At 37.9% G+C, this 15,880-nt stretch overlaps 1 protein-coding gene across 1 annotated transcript in view; it reads left to right on the forward strand.

Annotated features, from left to right (window-relative positions):
- tmem8b (transmembrane protein 8B) overlaps positions 1-14,430 on the forward strand; it is a 35,899-nt gene extending 21,469 nt beyond the window's left edge. Inside the window, exons 9-13 of the mRNA XM_080894822.1 lie at positions 2,421-2,563; positions 3,889-4,067; positions 7,000-7,146; positions 10,364-10,480; positions 13,326-14,430. Coding sequence (XP_080750948.1) covers positions 2,421-2,563; positions 3,889-4,067; positions 7,000-7,146; positions 10,364-10,480; positions 13,326-13,661 — 922 coding nt within the window. The 3' untranslated portion in view covers positions 13,662-14,430. The remainder of the gene's footprint in view (positions 1-2,420; positions 2,564-3,888; positions 4,068-6,999; positions 7,147-10,363; positions 10,481-13,325) is intronic.
- Positions 14,431-15,880: the final 1,450 nt, after the last annotated feature.

The following is a 15,880-nucleotide window of genomic DNA, read 5'->3' on the forward strand; positions in this document are numbered from 1 at the left end:
TGCTTCCCTTGAGAACTTTACCTGTTTGTTGGTTATGTATTCTATTTTATAGAGCTTCATACCAGTCTCCATATTTGCTATATATTATCTGTGCTTTACATATAGTGTTGTAACTGCTGTAACTTTCTCATCTCATCTTATCCTAAATATATATCAATTAAACCAGCGGTCCCCAACCCCCAGGGTGTGAAATTTCTGGTTTTCAGGGGTTTTATCGTTTTTATCGTTTTTATTGTTTTTTTTTTTTTTTAATCGTTTTTATCGTTAAGTCCGTGGCGCAAAAAAGGTTGGGGACCGCTGAATTAAACCAAGTTTTAGTATGTGTTTTTATGCCTATAAAGAGACATTATTTCAGTTTTGGAAATTAATATTTGCTCTGTTAAAATTGTGATACTTGCTTTTATGGTTATACACTAAATATGAACCTCCTGTCAAACAGGAGGTTGAAAAACTTGGCAAAAAGGCTTGATAAATTGGGTCCAATGGTAAGAATCCTTACAGCTATGCCTTCTTTAAACTATTCTTTAAAATTGTGTAAACTATAATCTCCTGAGTGCTCAACCTAGAAAGTCTCAAAAACATCTTTTACAAGCAGGAATTCAACAAAACAAGCTGAACGTCATACATTTTGACATAAATTTATGACATTCTCATAATCAGTTCTTCGGCCAGGTCCCAATGCTCCACAGCAACCTCTACGAGACAATATTTGCTGTCAATTACACAAAGACAATTGCAAAATAGGACATTCATATCTTCTGAATTTGTCAGCATAACACAATCACTAGTTTGTTTACCAAAATAAATAATTCATTGCCATAATGAAGACACCATGCTTTCTGTTTGAATGACGAAGCCTCCCTCATTGAACCACATCCTCTGCCATCTGTCACCCAGCAGACTGATTTGGCACTGGCTTCATAAATGTGTGTATGGTGCACACCAAGCATATGACATAAAGGAGGGGTAGATTTTGAGGTTTATCCATATTTTCACACTTACCAATTAAGAAATGTTTTTTTTGCACACGTCATAGTGAATTTTAAATCAAACAATCAAGTTGTAATCGAAATGCACACATCCAGTTTTAATTCAAGGGGTCCAAGAAAAGTTTGCAAAAAGCTTTTTTAAAAAAATGCTATTGCAACGCTGTTTTATTGGTAGTGGTATTTGGATATTAATAGTATACTTTGTAGGTACCAATAAGGCTTTGGCCTACTGCAAAGGCCACACCAGTGTCCCTCTCTTTCTGTTTTTCTCTCCATGTTTATGTAGGTGTTACTTAACTTGTGAATTCAAGAAGTAAAGTATTTTTCTCTGAGGGTTATTTAAAGTCGGTGCGAATCATGTCAGAGAGAGAAGTTAGAGCGAATGTTTTCATTAAGTTTTGTTGTTGTAATGTTATATACGAGTTCGTAAGTATTAGCAATTCAGCAGATTGAGCTGTTCTGGCGAAGCCTTTATGGCACAAAAATGTGAACAGAATGAAATTAAGCAGATTTTTCCCGTCCCACTTGGGAGTTCCAATTGAATTTGAATAACAGATAATAACAGATGGTGTGGGACGTGGACTCATCCTCACACGAACACTTAGCTGATGTATGAAAATGCAGACAAAGATCAGAGTGTTATGTGCTAGATTTCCACGCATTTGCATATACTAAACCAATCAGGTGTCATTAGATGGTAAATGACAGGTGCCCTTCAAATATACAGTTAAGCTGATGTATACAACTAAATAAAAACAAAATAAATAAAATGTTGCAGAAACACATAAAGAAACATATTTGAAGTTTTATTCTCTTTAACTGATTGATTAGCAGTTTTTGTTTTTGTAGTGTTAAAGATGAGCAAATTAAGTAAGTAACCTCTGTCTGTGAATATGCAGTCACCTGTAGACTTAGAGTTTTGTGAGAAATTACAGCTGAGTTACCTATTCAAAATAATTAATGACAGTTAAACTAGAACCCTTGGTGGAATAGACATAATTTACAGAAAATTAGTTTTGTAATTGCGTTATAAAGCTGGAGATTTCCGAGGCCTAATAGAATGAAGTTGTCTGACATCTAGCAATGCCGAAACAACCTTTTGATCTCCAGTGTTTTGTGGTGATGAGGGCTTCTGGAGGACACAAGAAAACTAGACAAAACCCTGCAGGCGCCTGAGCGGCTTTGTGAGACAAAGCTCTAAAAGAGCTTGGAGTGATATGTGAATGTCAGCTGATAACATGTTCACAATAACAATGCTGTTATATTTGTATTTAGTAAGTATATTGTTTACCAGCTTAATTTGGAATGCTAAAAAGTGTGCACAGCTATGCAGTCTATAGATCTGACACATTTGGCCATAAACAAAAATCATTATGCAGATGAAAAACAGTGAAGGCATCACCTGCAATCATATATTTTTGCCTTTTCCAGATTTGAGCAATGCAGCAATGTAACTGCAGAGGTTTATATGCGTGCATACCTGACTCCGTGCATCAATGACTGTGGGACGTATGGACAGTGCAAGCTTCTGCGCACCAACAATTACCTTTATGCTGCATGTGAATGCAAAGCAGGTAACATTTTACTTTAAAAATCTATTGCAGTCCATCACAGTGTCTTACTTTTTCCAGCTTAAATGGACAGCTTTGTTAAATCCTTGTTTATTTATTTGAACTTGTAGTGCACACTGTCAATTAAATTGAAACGAGGTGGTCCGGTAAAGTCTTTTTTGATTCTGTTTTAATATCTAAGTCATGCAGTTATTAATAAAAGAGCGGAAGTTGTTTTATGTAAGGGAAAAATAATTAGTACTGTATATATTTAACAACCTCCTTAAATATTTATCAGTAATTAATTAGTAATTAATAAACAGCAAGCAAGTGCAACCCTGAATGTATAATTACACTTGTCTGTCAAAAGATTCTTTCGCATATGAAAGATAAGACAGAACTTTTCTTTGAGAAAATAGGTCATCACTGCTGCAAAGAATTCCTAATTTGTTGGAAAATACATCATGCGGAGTGACAAGAAAATGAGAGCGAGCCAGGTGGGATGGCACAGGTCATTTTCCAAAATTGAGCTGACAATTCTGCAATTAAATTGTATGTGCCACTTTTCAGTGACTCATTCAGTGGCCTGGTATTAATCTTCTAATATAAGGCATTTTGATAAGACAATAAAACACAGTCTTAATTACCAACAGCTTTTCAATAAAAGATGAGCTTATGAAACTAAACAAAGCATGTCCTCTGAGGCTTTTTTAAATCCTGCCTTTGATCTTCTTTTATCAGAGTTGGTTTCTCCTCAGTTAAATTCATTGTCATACTTCACATGTGTGACTACTTCCTGGCAGACGCTTTGCATTCAGCACTTGCCCTTGGCCCATCTCAGACTGCAAAACCTCTGTTCAACAGTGCTCACGAATATTTAATTCACACTGTCTTATTCAATCAACCACTTGATAAAGATCCAATGTACCAAAGCGGGGGTGTTTTAAAATAGAAGTGAGTTCACACAAGGAGGCTCTATTATGCAGGATAAACAACTTCACACATATCTGTTTTTGATTATTTTTGCAGAGAAATGTCTGTTCATAGCAAAAGGCTGCTAAGGCATTATTCTTGTCAAGAGATAATAAATATTTCATACATTTTAAGAGATTAAGGGTTTGAAACAAACAGTTTCACCTGCTGGGGAAACTCTTCTCATTCATAAACCAAAACCACGTTTTTCCTGGAATTGATTGAGGGTTTAAGGAAGTCAGGCACCATTTATGCTTTTCCCAACATGTAAAGCCTGTTAAAAAACAAAAACAAAACAAAAACCTGTCTTAGAGCTTTAGTTTTTTAGGTGAAAGTACCAGATTTACTAAGGTGGTCTGTGTGTATTGGTATTTTAGGCTGGGATGGATGGGGGTGCACAGACAACTCAGAAGCCTATTCGTACAGTTTCCAGCTCCTCTCCACCCTGCTACTCTGTCTCAGTAACCTGATGTTTGTCCCGCCCGTGGCCATCGCCATCCGAAGCCACTACCTCCTGGAGGCTTCGGTCTACATCTTCACCATGTTTTTCTCCACTGTGAGTGAAAAGTGATAACCTAAAGTATATTTTCCTTTTATTTAAGCATGGTACTTTGCTAATAAACAGTTGGTATCAGTAATGCACAAAAGTAAGCATAAAGAAAGAAAGAATCACAAAAGCAGATGTTTTCCGAAAGTCATCAGATTGTGGCAAGGCGAGCTTTAATAGGAAACACATTCTGCATCAAATTCCCGTGTATGCAGATGACATACTCCTATTTCTGAGTAAGTCATTCCAAACTACACCACAGTCAGAAATACTTATGCTTACAATTCTATTCTGCATTGGAAGCATTAAAATGAATGTCCTTCATTAAAACAAAAATGCTCCAGTATCTCTACTATGATCCCCTGCTCAGAGCCATAACTTTATTACTTTTCCACTACGGGAACTTCCCCCAGGCAACAGCGAGTTTTAGAAAACATTTTCACTGCAAAAATGACGACAAAATTAAGTTTGGGTAAATTATTTCACCCCCACCAAAAGTACCGTTTGGCAACTAGAACTGTTAGAATCAAATGAAGTTTTTTGTTTTTGTTTTGTTTTGTTTCTTTCAGCTACAGTACCTTTTAAAAAGCTACATCTAGTATATTAGCACAGAATTACAATTAAGAAATACTGACAATAAACGTTACTATTGATGCTAAGGATGAAATCTTGCTGGAGCCAGAAACAATGCTCGGTATGGCATCATTATTTTTTAATAATCTGCTGCATTTTATCCGCCTCCTAACCAAGAAGAGTGCGTTTTATAGAGTGAAAGAAAACTACATTTAAAAGCAGACCATGCTTTTTCATATCTCAGGGGACTAATTTAATATTTCTCCTTGAAGAAAAGGTTTCACATGCTTTTGTTGAGAAAGTGCCTATTGTGTAATTTTTTGAAATATTATTTAACAAAAGAAATCCTCCTTTATAAAATGATAAAAACCCCAGTTCTCCTTAAAATGAATGATGTCTTACTACGATAATGTGATATACAGTGGGGCAAAAAAGTATTTAGTCAGCCACCGATTGTGCAAGTTCCCCCACCTAAAATGATGACAGAGGTCAGTAATTTGCACTAGAGGTACACTTCAACTGTGAGAGACAGAATGTGAAAAAAAAAAAATCCATGAATCCACATGGTAGGATTTGTAAAGAATTTATTCGTAAATCAGGGTGGAAAATAAGTATTTGGTCAATAACAAAAATACAACTCAATACTTTGTAACATAACCTTTGTTGGCAATAACAGAGGTCAAATGTTTACTATAGGTCTTTACCAGGTTTGCACACACAGTAGCTGGTATTTTGGCCCATTCCTCCATGCAGATCTTCTCGAGAGCAGTGATGCTTTGGGGCTGTCGCCGAGCAACACGGACTTTCAACTCCCGCCACAGATTTTCTATGGGGTCGAGGTCTGGAGACTGGCTAGGCCACTCCAGGACTTTCAAATGCTTCTTACGGAGCCACTCCTTTGTTGCCCGGGCGGTGTGTTTTGGATCATTGTCATGTTGGAAGACCCAGCCTCGTTTCATCTTCAAAGTTCTCACTGATGGAAGGAGGTTTTGGCTCAAAATCTCACGATACATGGCCCCATTCATTCTGTCCTTAACACGGATCAGTCGTCCTGTCCCCTTGGCAGAAAAACAGCCCCATAGCATGATGTTTCCACCCCCATGCTTCACAGTAGGTATGGTGTTCTTGGGATGCAACTCAGTATTCTTCTTCCTCCAAACACGACGAGTTGAGTTTATACCAAAACGTTCTACTTTGGTTTCATCTGACCACATGACATTCTCCCAATCCTCTGCTGTATCATCCATGTGCTCTCTGGCAAACTTCAGACTGGCCTGGACATGCACTGGCTTCAGCAGCGGAACACGTCTGGCACTGCGGGATTTGATTCCCTGCCGTTGTAGTGTGTTACTGATGGTGACCTTTGTTACTTTGGTCCCAGCTCTCTGCAGGTCATTCACCAGGTCCCCCCGTGTGGTTCTGGGATCTTTGCTCACCGTTCTCATGATCATTTTGACCCCACGGGATGAGATCTTGCGTGGAGCCCCAGATCGAGGGAGATTATCAGTGGTCTTGTATGTCTTCCATTTTCTGATGATTGCTCCCACAGTTGATTTTTTCACACCAAGCTGCTTGCCTATTGTAGATTCACTCTTCCCAGTCTGGTGCAGGTCTACAATACTTTTCCTGGTGTCCTTCGAAAGCTCTTTGGTCTTGGCCATGGCGGAGTTTGGAGTCTGACTGTTTGAGGCTGTGGACAGGTGTCTTTTATACAGATGATGAGTTCAAACAGGTGCCATTCATACAGGTAACGAGTGGGGGACAGAAAAGCTTCTTACAGAAGACGTTACAGGTCTGTGAGAGCCAGAGATTTTCCTTGTTTGAGGTGACCAAATACTTATTTTCCACCCTAATTTACGAATAAATTCTTTACAAATCCTACCATGTGAATTCATGGATTTTTTTTTCACATTCTGTCTCTCACAGTTGAAGTGTACCTCTGGTGCAAATTACTGACCTCTGTCATCATTTTAAGTGGGGGAACTTGCACAATCGGTGGCTGACTAAATACTTTTTTGCCCCACTGTATATAATCATTTATTGATAGTGTATACAGTAGTGAGTAGACATTTTATAGATAATGTATTCATACCGGAATTTTTTTTTCTTCTTTCAACAAAGCTGTAAAAATAAAATTGCAAGAAATATAGCTGCAAACATATGCTAGTGGGATTTCATACATAAATAGAGTCTGTATAGCTTCTTTGTCAGTAACCAGCAATAACCTGGGTATTGCTTATTTTATTCAGCTTATCATTCAGCTCAAGCTTTTTACAGAATCAATACTTTTGTGCTGTTGTGCCGTCTATTGTTCTGACACATCTGCGTGTTTTTGTAACCTTTGTGCCTTTCTCTTCTTTTCTCACAGTTCTACCATGCATGCGACCAGCCAGGTATTGTGGTGTTTTGCATCATGGAGTATGATGTTCTGCAGTTTTGTGACTTCCTCGGGTCACTCATGTCAGTGTGGGTCACCGTCATTGCAATGGCTAGGCTAAAATCCATCATCAAACAGGTATGTGTAATTCTGAGCGAAGCCTGTTTCTACTGATACTCAGACTGGATATTTGTTTTCTTTCTATAAAACTGAAAAGTCCTGTTGTAATAGAAACTTTTCCCTTTATAAAGATAAAGATGAAAATGTAAGGCTTGCATAGTGATATCAACAGTTCTTCGATACATTGATCTCAACACAAATGAACTGAGAAAATGCATGTCATCATTAACAGTGCATATTTATAAACACACTAATTTTCCCCACTCTAGCTGCAAAGTAATAAGCGGCACTTCAGCCTGGACACATGAAGTGCAGCTTAGGTCATACCCTTTTATGTGGAGATTATGTTTCTAAATGGATAAACAGCCATTTAGAAAAACAACTCAGCCTGTCACATTTGCTACTTAATAAAATGTTAGTCGTAGGTAGATGTCAGTAGATTCAGACATCCGGAAACAGACGTTTTCAGACCCTGATGCCTTTGCACTCTCCCAGACCATGAACAAAGAGAGATTAGATTAGATTAGATTAAAGGACTGAGAGGCTGTAGCGCTATAAACGAGCACCTCATATGCCTCAATTTTCAGTCATAAATGAAAAGATCAATGTGTTAAAATCAGCATTGCATGGCACTAAATTCTCTGGTTGCTGACATATTGTGTGGGTAATGGTAAACACTAACAGGTGCACCTTCTCCATGGGTCACTCCCTGGCTGCATACCAAGATGGAGCAGTCTGAGGGAAAGTGTGTGCGTATGTGTAAATGTGTGTCCATGTCCATAAATGAGACAGAGAGAGGGGGGAGAGTGGAGAGAGGGTGTGAGGTAGGAGGAGGGTGGGGAGTGCATGAACATCTGCTGTCCTCTAGAGTTTTCATTTTTGCTTAGCGCTGCAGTACGCAGTCACTAATCAAATCGCACATGTCAGGACTGGCAAGTGGGACTTTGTGCGTTTGTGTACTTGAAAGAGACACTGAGTGTGTGTATGTGTGTGTTTGTTTGTATGTTACACTAGTACTAGAGGATAAAGGACCTAAGAGCATGGAATATTGTTTGTCTCGCTGTGTAGTATGCGACTTTTGGACCCGCAAAGCTCTTAATGTCTCACAAAAATGTTGGCTGAAAATCATTTTATGCTAGTTCACATAAAGATTGAGCACCAGGAGGGATGTTAGTCTCAACTTGGTGAAAGTTCTGGATCACAATTATGAAGATAATTACACTTCATCACATCTTTGTAATTTTGCCCCTTCCTTACTGAACAGTTCTGAAAACATTGTTCTCACCAATGTAATTGCACTGTAGGACATCAAACATGTTTGTTCAGTCAATCAGAAAAAAATAGCCACATGATTTTAATTACTAGTAGCTAAATAGGTATGCCTGAAATATCTGCTGCAAATAGAAGCGCTGTTTTCTGTTTCAGTGTTTGATGCTCCAAATTTTCTGTTTCCGTTTGCTTTTCATGATATGAAATTAAACCGATATTATTCCTAATATTTGTAAAGTGACTTCACAAATAATTTGAAAATTTGAAAATATACTATAGAATGAATGAGTATGTAACCTTGCTAATAATTTAGCAGTTATTAGCAGTAATCCACAGGAATCTTAGTACATCAAATGTCTGTACAACCTTGTAAAAATGTTTTATATAGGCATATGTTAATATATTACTGGTTCCAGCATTATTTAATTATGAAATTTTTATTTAAAAGATGATAAGTTGACCTTTACTTAGCTCCACTTCATCACATACTGTTTCCTTGGCCGTTATATGACACCTCAGTGTGGTACGGTCATTAGACATGCACCAATACTATATACATTAAATCTGACACACTATATATCTTATTAAGCATGAAAATATAAGTTGCAGATAAAAATAGATTGTTATTGTTTTTTTAGAATTCCTGCAGGCTCATTTGTCACTATGCATTCATGCCTGCATGCAATGCATGCTTGTTTCTGTGCCACTGTGTGATCCACCAGAGCAGCATGACTGATGACTGTTGCTGCAAAGAGTCCTCAGGCTGCACCATGCTGCTCCTTTCCTCCTTGGTGTGTGCCAATTAGTTCTATTCTCCTGCAGACAGGTCATCTCTTACCAGCTCAAAAATCCCCGATTCCTCCTCACATTGCCTACTAGACCCTAGGCATTCTGGATGGGCTCAAGTTCTCCCCGAGCATGTGTAGCACAGCTTATTGATTTTTTTCATTCTCACTTTATCTCTTTTATATCCTGTGGCTTTATGTCCAGTTGTGAGCTTGGCAATGAAATAAAATAAAATAACTGATTTTATATATCATGTGGCTCTATTGTTAGCATTTTGTTTTCACTGTTTTATTGGGGCTTTCAGCTGTTTCAAAAGAGGTCTAGTGTATTTTTCTATAAGCACTTTAAAATACCCATTTTGAGTTCACCTGAACTCTGCAGTTATTTTCCCTACGGGTACATTAAAGTGCTTGTATATTTACATAATGAGAGGCTTTTACCTTTTGGAGCACAGACTTGCATGCTGTGTGCTAAAGGTAGCTTGTTGTGGCAGTTAACAATGCAGTAAATAGCTGCCATTATTTTATATTTTCTTGTTTTGAATAGATAACATGAACAAATACTTCTATAGTGCCTCAAAACCATCTGTCAATACTGTCAAACTGTCTATGATTCTCAACCGCGAACCTGTTTGTTCTTTCATAACATGGACATCTTTAATAATAGCTCAATGTTACACGTAAACATGCGACAGCAGACTATTAACTGAAAACTAAAATTTGTAATATATTATTGTGGTGACTAGTAGAAAATAACAACATCCAAAGCCTTGTTGAACTTGTTGACAAAGCACAACAACATTTCTTTTAGTAAGGCACTTATTTCTGTGGAGCATCACAGCTATGATCTCCAATAGAACTTGATGGCAAAAAAACACGTGTGTTAAGAAAAGTATAACTCTGAAAGCCAAATAACAGGATGTCAGCTCAAAACAGAGAAAACGTGAAAGTATAGTCCACACATGAATCACCTGATGGTTTAGAGATTTGATGCAAAGCCATTTTTCCTATATGTATGGAAAAAAGATTACAGCTTTGCCACACTGACAATAGTCTTTACCTCTCCAAAGGTAGAGTTGTGCTATCGCCTGACCGCACAAATATGTTCTTGCTTGTACATGTAACAATGCTGACTGTGTTTATGGAGGGCAGTTATTGATCCATGGTTTTTTTTTTGTCAGGTTCTGTATCTGCTGGGGGCGATGTCTCTGTCCATGGCACTGCAGCTGGATCGTCATGGTCTGTGGAACCTGCTGGGACCCAGCCTGTTTGCTCTGGGCATCATGGCCGTGGCATGGGTAAGAGAAAAATGATCTCCTTATTTATAGGAACTGTAGAGAAACAGTCTAAAGCGATAAATAAGTAAAAATAAAAATATGATATGATATAAGGTAAGAACATATAAAGTAAAATAAAAATGTGGATATTACAAGTATCACACTAAAAATCTTTATCCAATATATAAATAACCTTTGAAAATTTATAGTGGGCTGGGTAAAAAAAAAATTTCTTGTGCCAAAATGTATTTTATCACATTATATGTATGCTTATTAAAATTAAATTAAACCTGTATTAATCAGGTGTAAAAGCATTTCTGCTTGTATTTATAGGGTGTAAAATTATTGTGCAATAGGAGATATTTTATTTTATATTTATGCACAACATGAAACTGTTACTTTAATACATAATTTGTGTTTAACATTCACGCTGGTTCAGACATGCAAATAAAATGCGTCTCCACAGTCCCTCGAGTCCCTGATGATAGTAAGTATAAAAGGATTAAATCTGTCATGTAAGCTAACATAGGCTTGGAACATGTGCATGCATAAAAAACTGGTGGTTTTCTGACCAATGAAGCTATTTTACATTAGTATTGAAGGGGCTTTAAAAGTTTTGCAGCCTGTGGGTATTAGTCATGGGTTGTAGTTCCATTATAACTCAGCTTGTACTTTCACTGACTCTTCTTCGAGTCATAATGTGCTCCCTGAACTGAGAAGATAAAAAATAATAGTCTTTCAGGCAAGGTTCTTGTGGAAAAAAAAGCCTTTAACACCAAACCTCTGACATGAGTTTGAAAACAAGGTTTGTGGTTTCCTTGGAGAAAGCTTTGTGCTGAATAAAATGTGGGAGTTGTAGCTCTGAGAGTTATCTATCTGCGAGCTGGAGGATCCTACAGAAATATTGGAAGACGAAGTACTGTTTAATTCCACCATGTAAACCCTGCAGCTTTAGCACAATAAGTAGGAAAGTGTATTTTTTACTATTGTCAAAAATATCTTCTTTCTAAATGCTTTAAAATAAATCACTGCAAATGTATGTAAAGCTACCGGCTTTCAATATTTGGCTGATTTTCTTTAGTCTTTGGCTGATTTGTAATTCAATTATAGATGGTTTGTTGACATATGTTATTTGACGAGTGGCAAATGATATACTGTGACAGTGTCTACGGACTGGAAGTATAAACAGAGACAGATAATCTCATCCTCCCTTGGCAAACGAAACAACAGACTGCATAGGAATAAACTCCTCACAGCAACCTTTCCATAAAAGGCAGTTGAATCTCATGCTAATGTTGCAGTTTTTAAAGATAAACCCGGGATTCTGCTTTGATTACCTGACACTTAATAATTTATCAGCGGTTCAACAGCGTATGTCTGCATTTCAACATTCTCCGCTCCGTACTCCAACTCCGAGTCTGAGCACTGCACATTTTCTACAAGAGCCCTTTCATTTCAGCTTGTCATGTTTCTGCAAAGCTTGGCATTCTGAATGTTCTCAGACACAACCGAATTAGATCAGTCAAGCGGAGGGCACAGAGCGTCTGCTGCTGTGCAGGGGTGTCATTAGCAGCAAGAGGAAGGGGGGGAAGTTCAACTCTGTCAATGCCAAATATCCCTAATTCTTCAAACTAAATGAGGTCCCTGCCTCATACATAAAAACACAATCCTGGTCTAGAATTATTTGGCTTAACCACAAAAGTATGCAAGGATTTTGCATTCTTCATTGTTAAATGCATACAGAGCCGTTTCGTGCATGTAATTACTTTTGTCATTCACGACCAGCTTACGTTTCCCCTTATATTGTGTCAAATTCTTCATAATAACCTTTTGAGAAAGAAAAAAAATCATTCAAGCAATCAGTGTTTATGAAGCGATGAAAATAGAGACTGAATGAAATTAAATGTTCATTTCTCTTTGCGCTGTAATAGAGGCAATCATGGGACACTTACAGAAAGCATTAGCACATATTCTCAAAAATAGATTTCATATCCAGCTCCAGCAAAGAAACATAAAAAAGCAGATAAAGCATTGACAGGCACGTCACTAATCCATCAGCTGATCCAGATGATAGACTTTTTCTGCGGCGCTAGGCATGAATACAAAATTTCATACAATAAAACCACAAGAGATTCACAGAGAATACCATCCCTCTCCACCTGCAATAAAATAGAGATGTCTAGTGGTCCCTCGCTGAAATCCCACTGGTCTCAGTTCTTTAATGACTCTCCCTGTGTGATCTCCCACTTCAATATGCTCTTTCTACATAAAAAAGTTCATTAAATTAAATTAGTAAGACCGTTAAACACAAGGCCTTGGAGATCAATTCATGTGGAAAACAAACTATGATCTATGAAAATAAACTTCACTATATAAAACACTTTGTGGTTTGCTACGCGAGACTCTGCTGCCTTTGACACACATCATGCTGTTAACATGTGAGCATAAAAGAAACACACATGACAATGTGTTCAAACACGTGTTTACACACAGCCCTGGGAAGCGCACATTATAACTCTGCTTTCTAGTCTGTGGCGATGAGGTCAGATACACATGAATACAAAAATAGATTTTTTCAGGTTCTTAGTGGTTGTTGCTAGGGTTATATTGGTTGCAGGCACCACAGCACATATGGGAATAAATTAAGTCTTTTTCTTGGTCTGTAAATGGATCTCAGTAAAGGATTGGCGCTGTGTTTTTCTTTTCATGGAATTTCTTTTGGAAGCTGTCATTTCCTGTATGAAATTATGAGTGGGTATTAAACTGTTCCCATTGGAAAATGTTACTTTGTGAGCTTTCAGAAAAAAACAGGTGTAAATAGTGATATTGATAATCTTTTTTTTTATGTGTCTGTGGACCTTGTCAGACTGTGCGCACCATCCGGCGTCGACGTTGCTACCCGCCCACCTGGAAGCGCTGGGTGTTCTTCCTTTTCCCGGGCACCATGATTGCCACATCTGCCGTGGCACTCTACGCCTTTGTGGAGACAGAGGAGAACTACTTCTACATACACAGCATCTGGCACATGCTGATTGCAGGGAGTGTGGGCTTTCTCCTGCCACCTCGAGCCAAGCCTGATGCCAAGGTGACCCCACTGAAGCGTAGGCGGGGCTGTGGCTATCAGCTGTGTGTGAATGAGCATGAGGAGCTTGGCCTGGTGGACCCAGGCATCATTTCCATCAATAGCATCTGCACCAGCTGATAAACTCCCCACTGTCAACCTTTTACCTTAGAGACACTTCATTGCCTTCTTTTACTTGGGAAATTCACACACGGGAAATTAAGCCACAGAACTTGAAAAAGCAATGTAAATACTTTAATGCCGATGTGACACTATGTATTTCTTTTTTTCTGTTGTTATTGTCATGGTAATTACTATCAATACAAATGTAATTATTATTATTATTATCTATAGTTAAAGTTCTGATGAATTGTGGGTGTACAGTGACACACTGTTGTTTGTGAATATGTATTTAAAGTCTAAGCTGAAACACTGCTGCTACCTGACAGTGACTGTAAAACTGCTTCTGTTAGTTATTTATTGGTGGTCTTGTACAGTAAACAGGCCAATTATACTATTGTAGGGGTACAGATAAGGGGAGGGATATGGACGGACATTTAACAAGGGCACGGCTTTTCTGAAATTCTTTTGGAATATATATCTTTTGCACTGAGACACAAAAAATGTTATTCTGTAAATTTTTATAAGGATATAAATTACAGTGGGCATCACAAATGTAAAACCTAGCTGTCATGTGGAATGTTAGACTGTCTTTTGCAATGTACTGCTTTTACACGAATGTGCTGATTGTTCTTGAAAAAGAACAGTTCCAAAGTCCAGTTTCCTGTGCTTAGAGAAGAGGGGAGGCAGGATTACTTCAGAGACCTCAAACCAAGACCTCACCTCCCTGCTCTTTTCTGACAGGACCTGTGTGACACCACATTCATGAACAATAAATGTTTTCTTTCTTTGCCTCAGTATTGCTTTGCTTCCTTCGAAGCTTTTAAACGTAGTGCAACTGGCAAAGCCTCCCACAAAGACATCGTAGTGCAATTCCTGGCCCTAATGGATGGCAGTGGTTTTCAGACAGTGAGATGAGATGTTGTCAAAAGCATCCTCCCAGGAATAGAGCTAAAGATAAATAATTCTCCTACAGAGCGGGAGCATGAATGCCGCTTCAGTCCATACTGTTTATATGTAGACTCTCTTCTTATATAAAGAAAAGAAAAGCTGTGAAAGTTTTATTACTGTTTGCTGTATTCCTTTTAGGCATGATCCATCAGTCGTTCTTCAATATTTATCGTTCTGGGTGGTTTCAGGTTTTTGTTCTTTTTATTTCAGAATAGATTAAATAATTTATTGTTTTGGCAGGTGTACAAGTGAAAATTGTACCTGGGCTTGATAGCCCTCCAATAAGATATGATCACAGTGCTCAGAGTGAGAGACATTTTGAAAGTACGCTCATTTAATCCTTTGACTGATACAGCATCCCTGTAGCTGTTAGCTACAGCAAAAAAGACAGAAAACCTGGAATAACAGTTTTACATCATATTAAATAACCAAATATAAGAGTTCTTTGAGTCTTAGCTTGATAACCTACAGTATCAGATGTTTTTTACATGTAAATGCAGTCAGCTGAGAGTTTAAAAGCAAAGCAGTTATATAGTATATTAGGTTATTCTCACTGCTGTTGCCCTCATACATAATATCTATTTACCGTTATACACTTTCATGTCTTTGGACCTTAGACTTTATATAAAGATAAATATAGCCTCTGGGGAGGCAGAGAGCTAGCTGTATAAAAACACAAGTCCAATTGTAAAGAAGTCTATAAGAAAATGATCCTAGTTTTCACTTGATTTGTGGCCTCAGTAAACACTTTTCCTGATGAGTTTTTAATCACCATTGCCAGTTTCAAGGCTTCATCAGTGCCTGATCCTCATTTTGTACATTATGATCCTCATTTAGAATAAAATATATGATAAAGAAGGGAATGCTTTAGAGTGAAGGCTATCTCATGATTATGAGCCTGTTACTCAGTCAGAAGACATTGTGAGACCATGCAGTTATCAGTTCAGTTTCTCCACTGATTGCATTTTCCTTATGTGATGTTTCCCTTATGTGATGTTCACATTTTGATACCTGGCCAACTTTAGCATTTTGGGTCTTTTTTATTCAATTTAGTCATAACAGTCTGTAAAAATACTTAACATATGTTTACTTTGTCCCAATTCCAAACAATTCATCTCAGTCTGTAGTTCAGCTCCCATTAAATAAATAGCCTGTTGGTGCCAGCATATAAACCACACAAGGGACAGAGTTTTGCTCTGTGTGTTGCATACTTAGTTCATGCACTTTATCTATCTTTCTGTCTATCTTGGACCCACACACCTCTTACATGCTTCTGTTGCTCCTTGATA

This window comes from Rhamphochromis sp. 'chilingali', assembly GCF_963969265.1.
Source record: "Rhamphochromis sp. 'chilingali' genome assembly, chromosome: 10".
In the NCBI taxonomy this organism is placed as follows: domain Eukaryota; kingdom Metazoa; phylum Chordata; class Actinopteri; order Cichliformes; family Cichlidae; genus Rhamphochromis; species Rhamphochromis sp. 'chilingali'.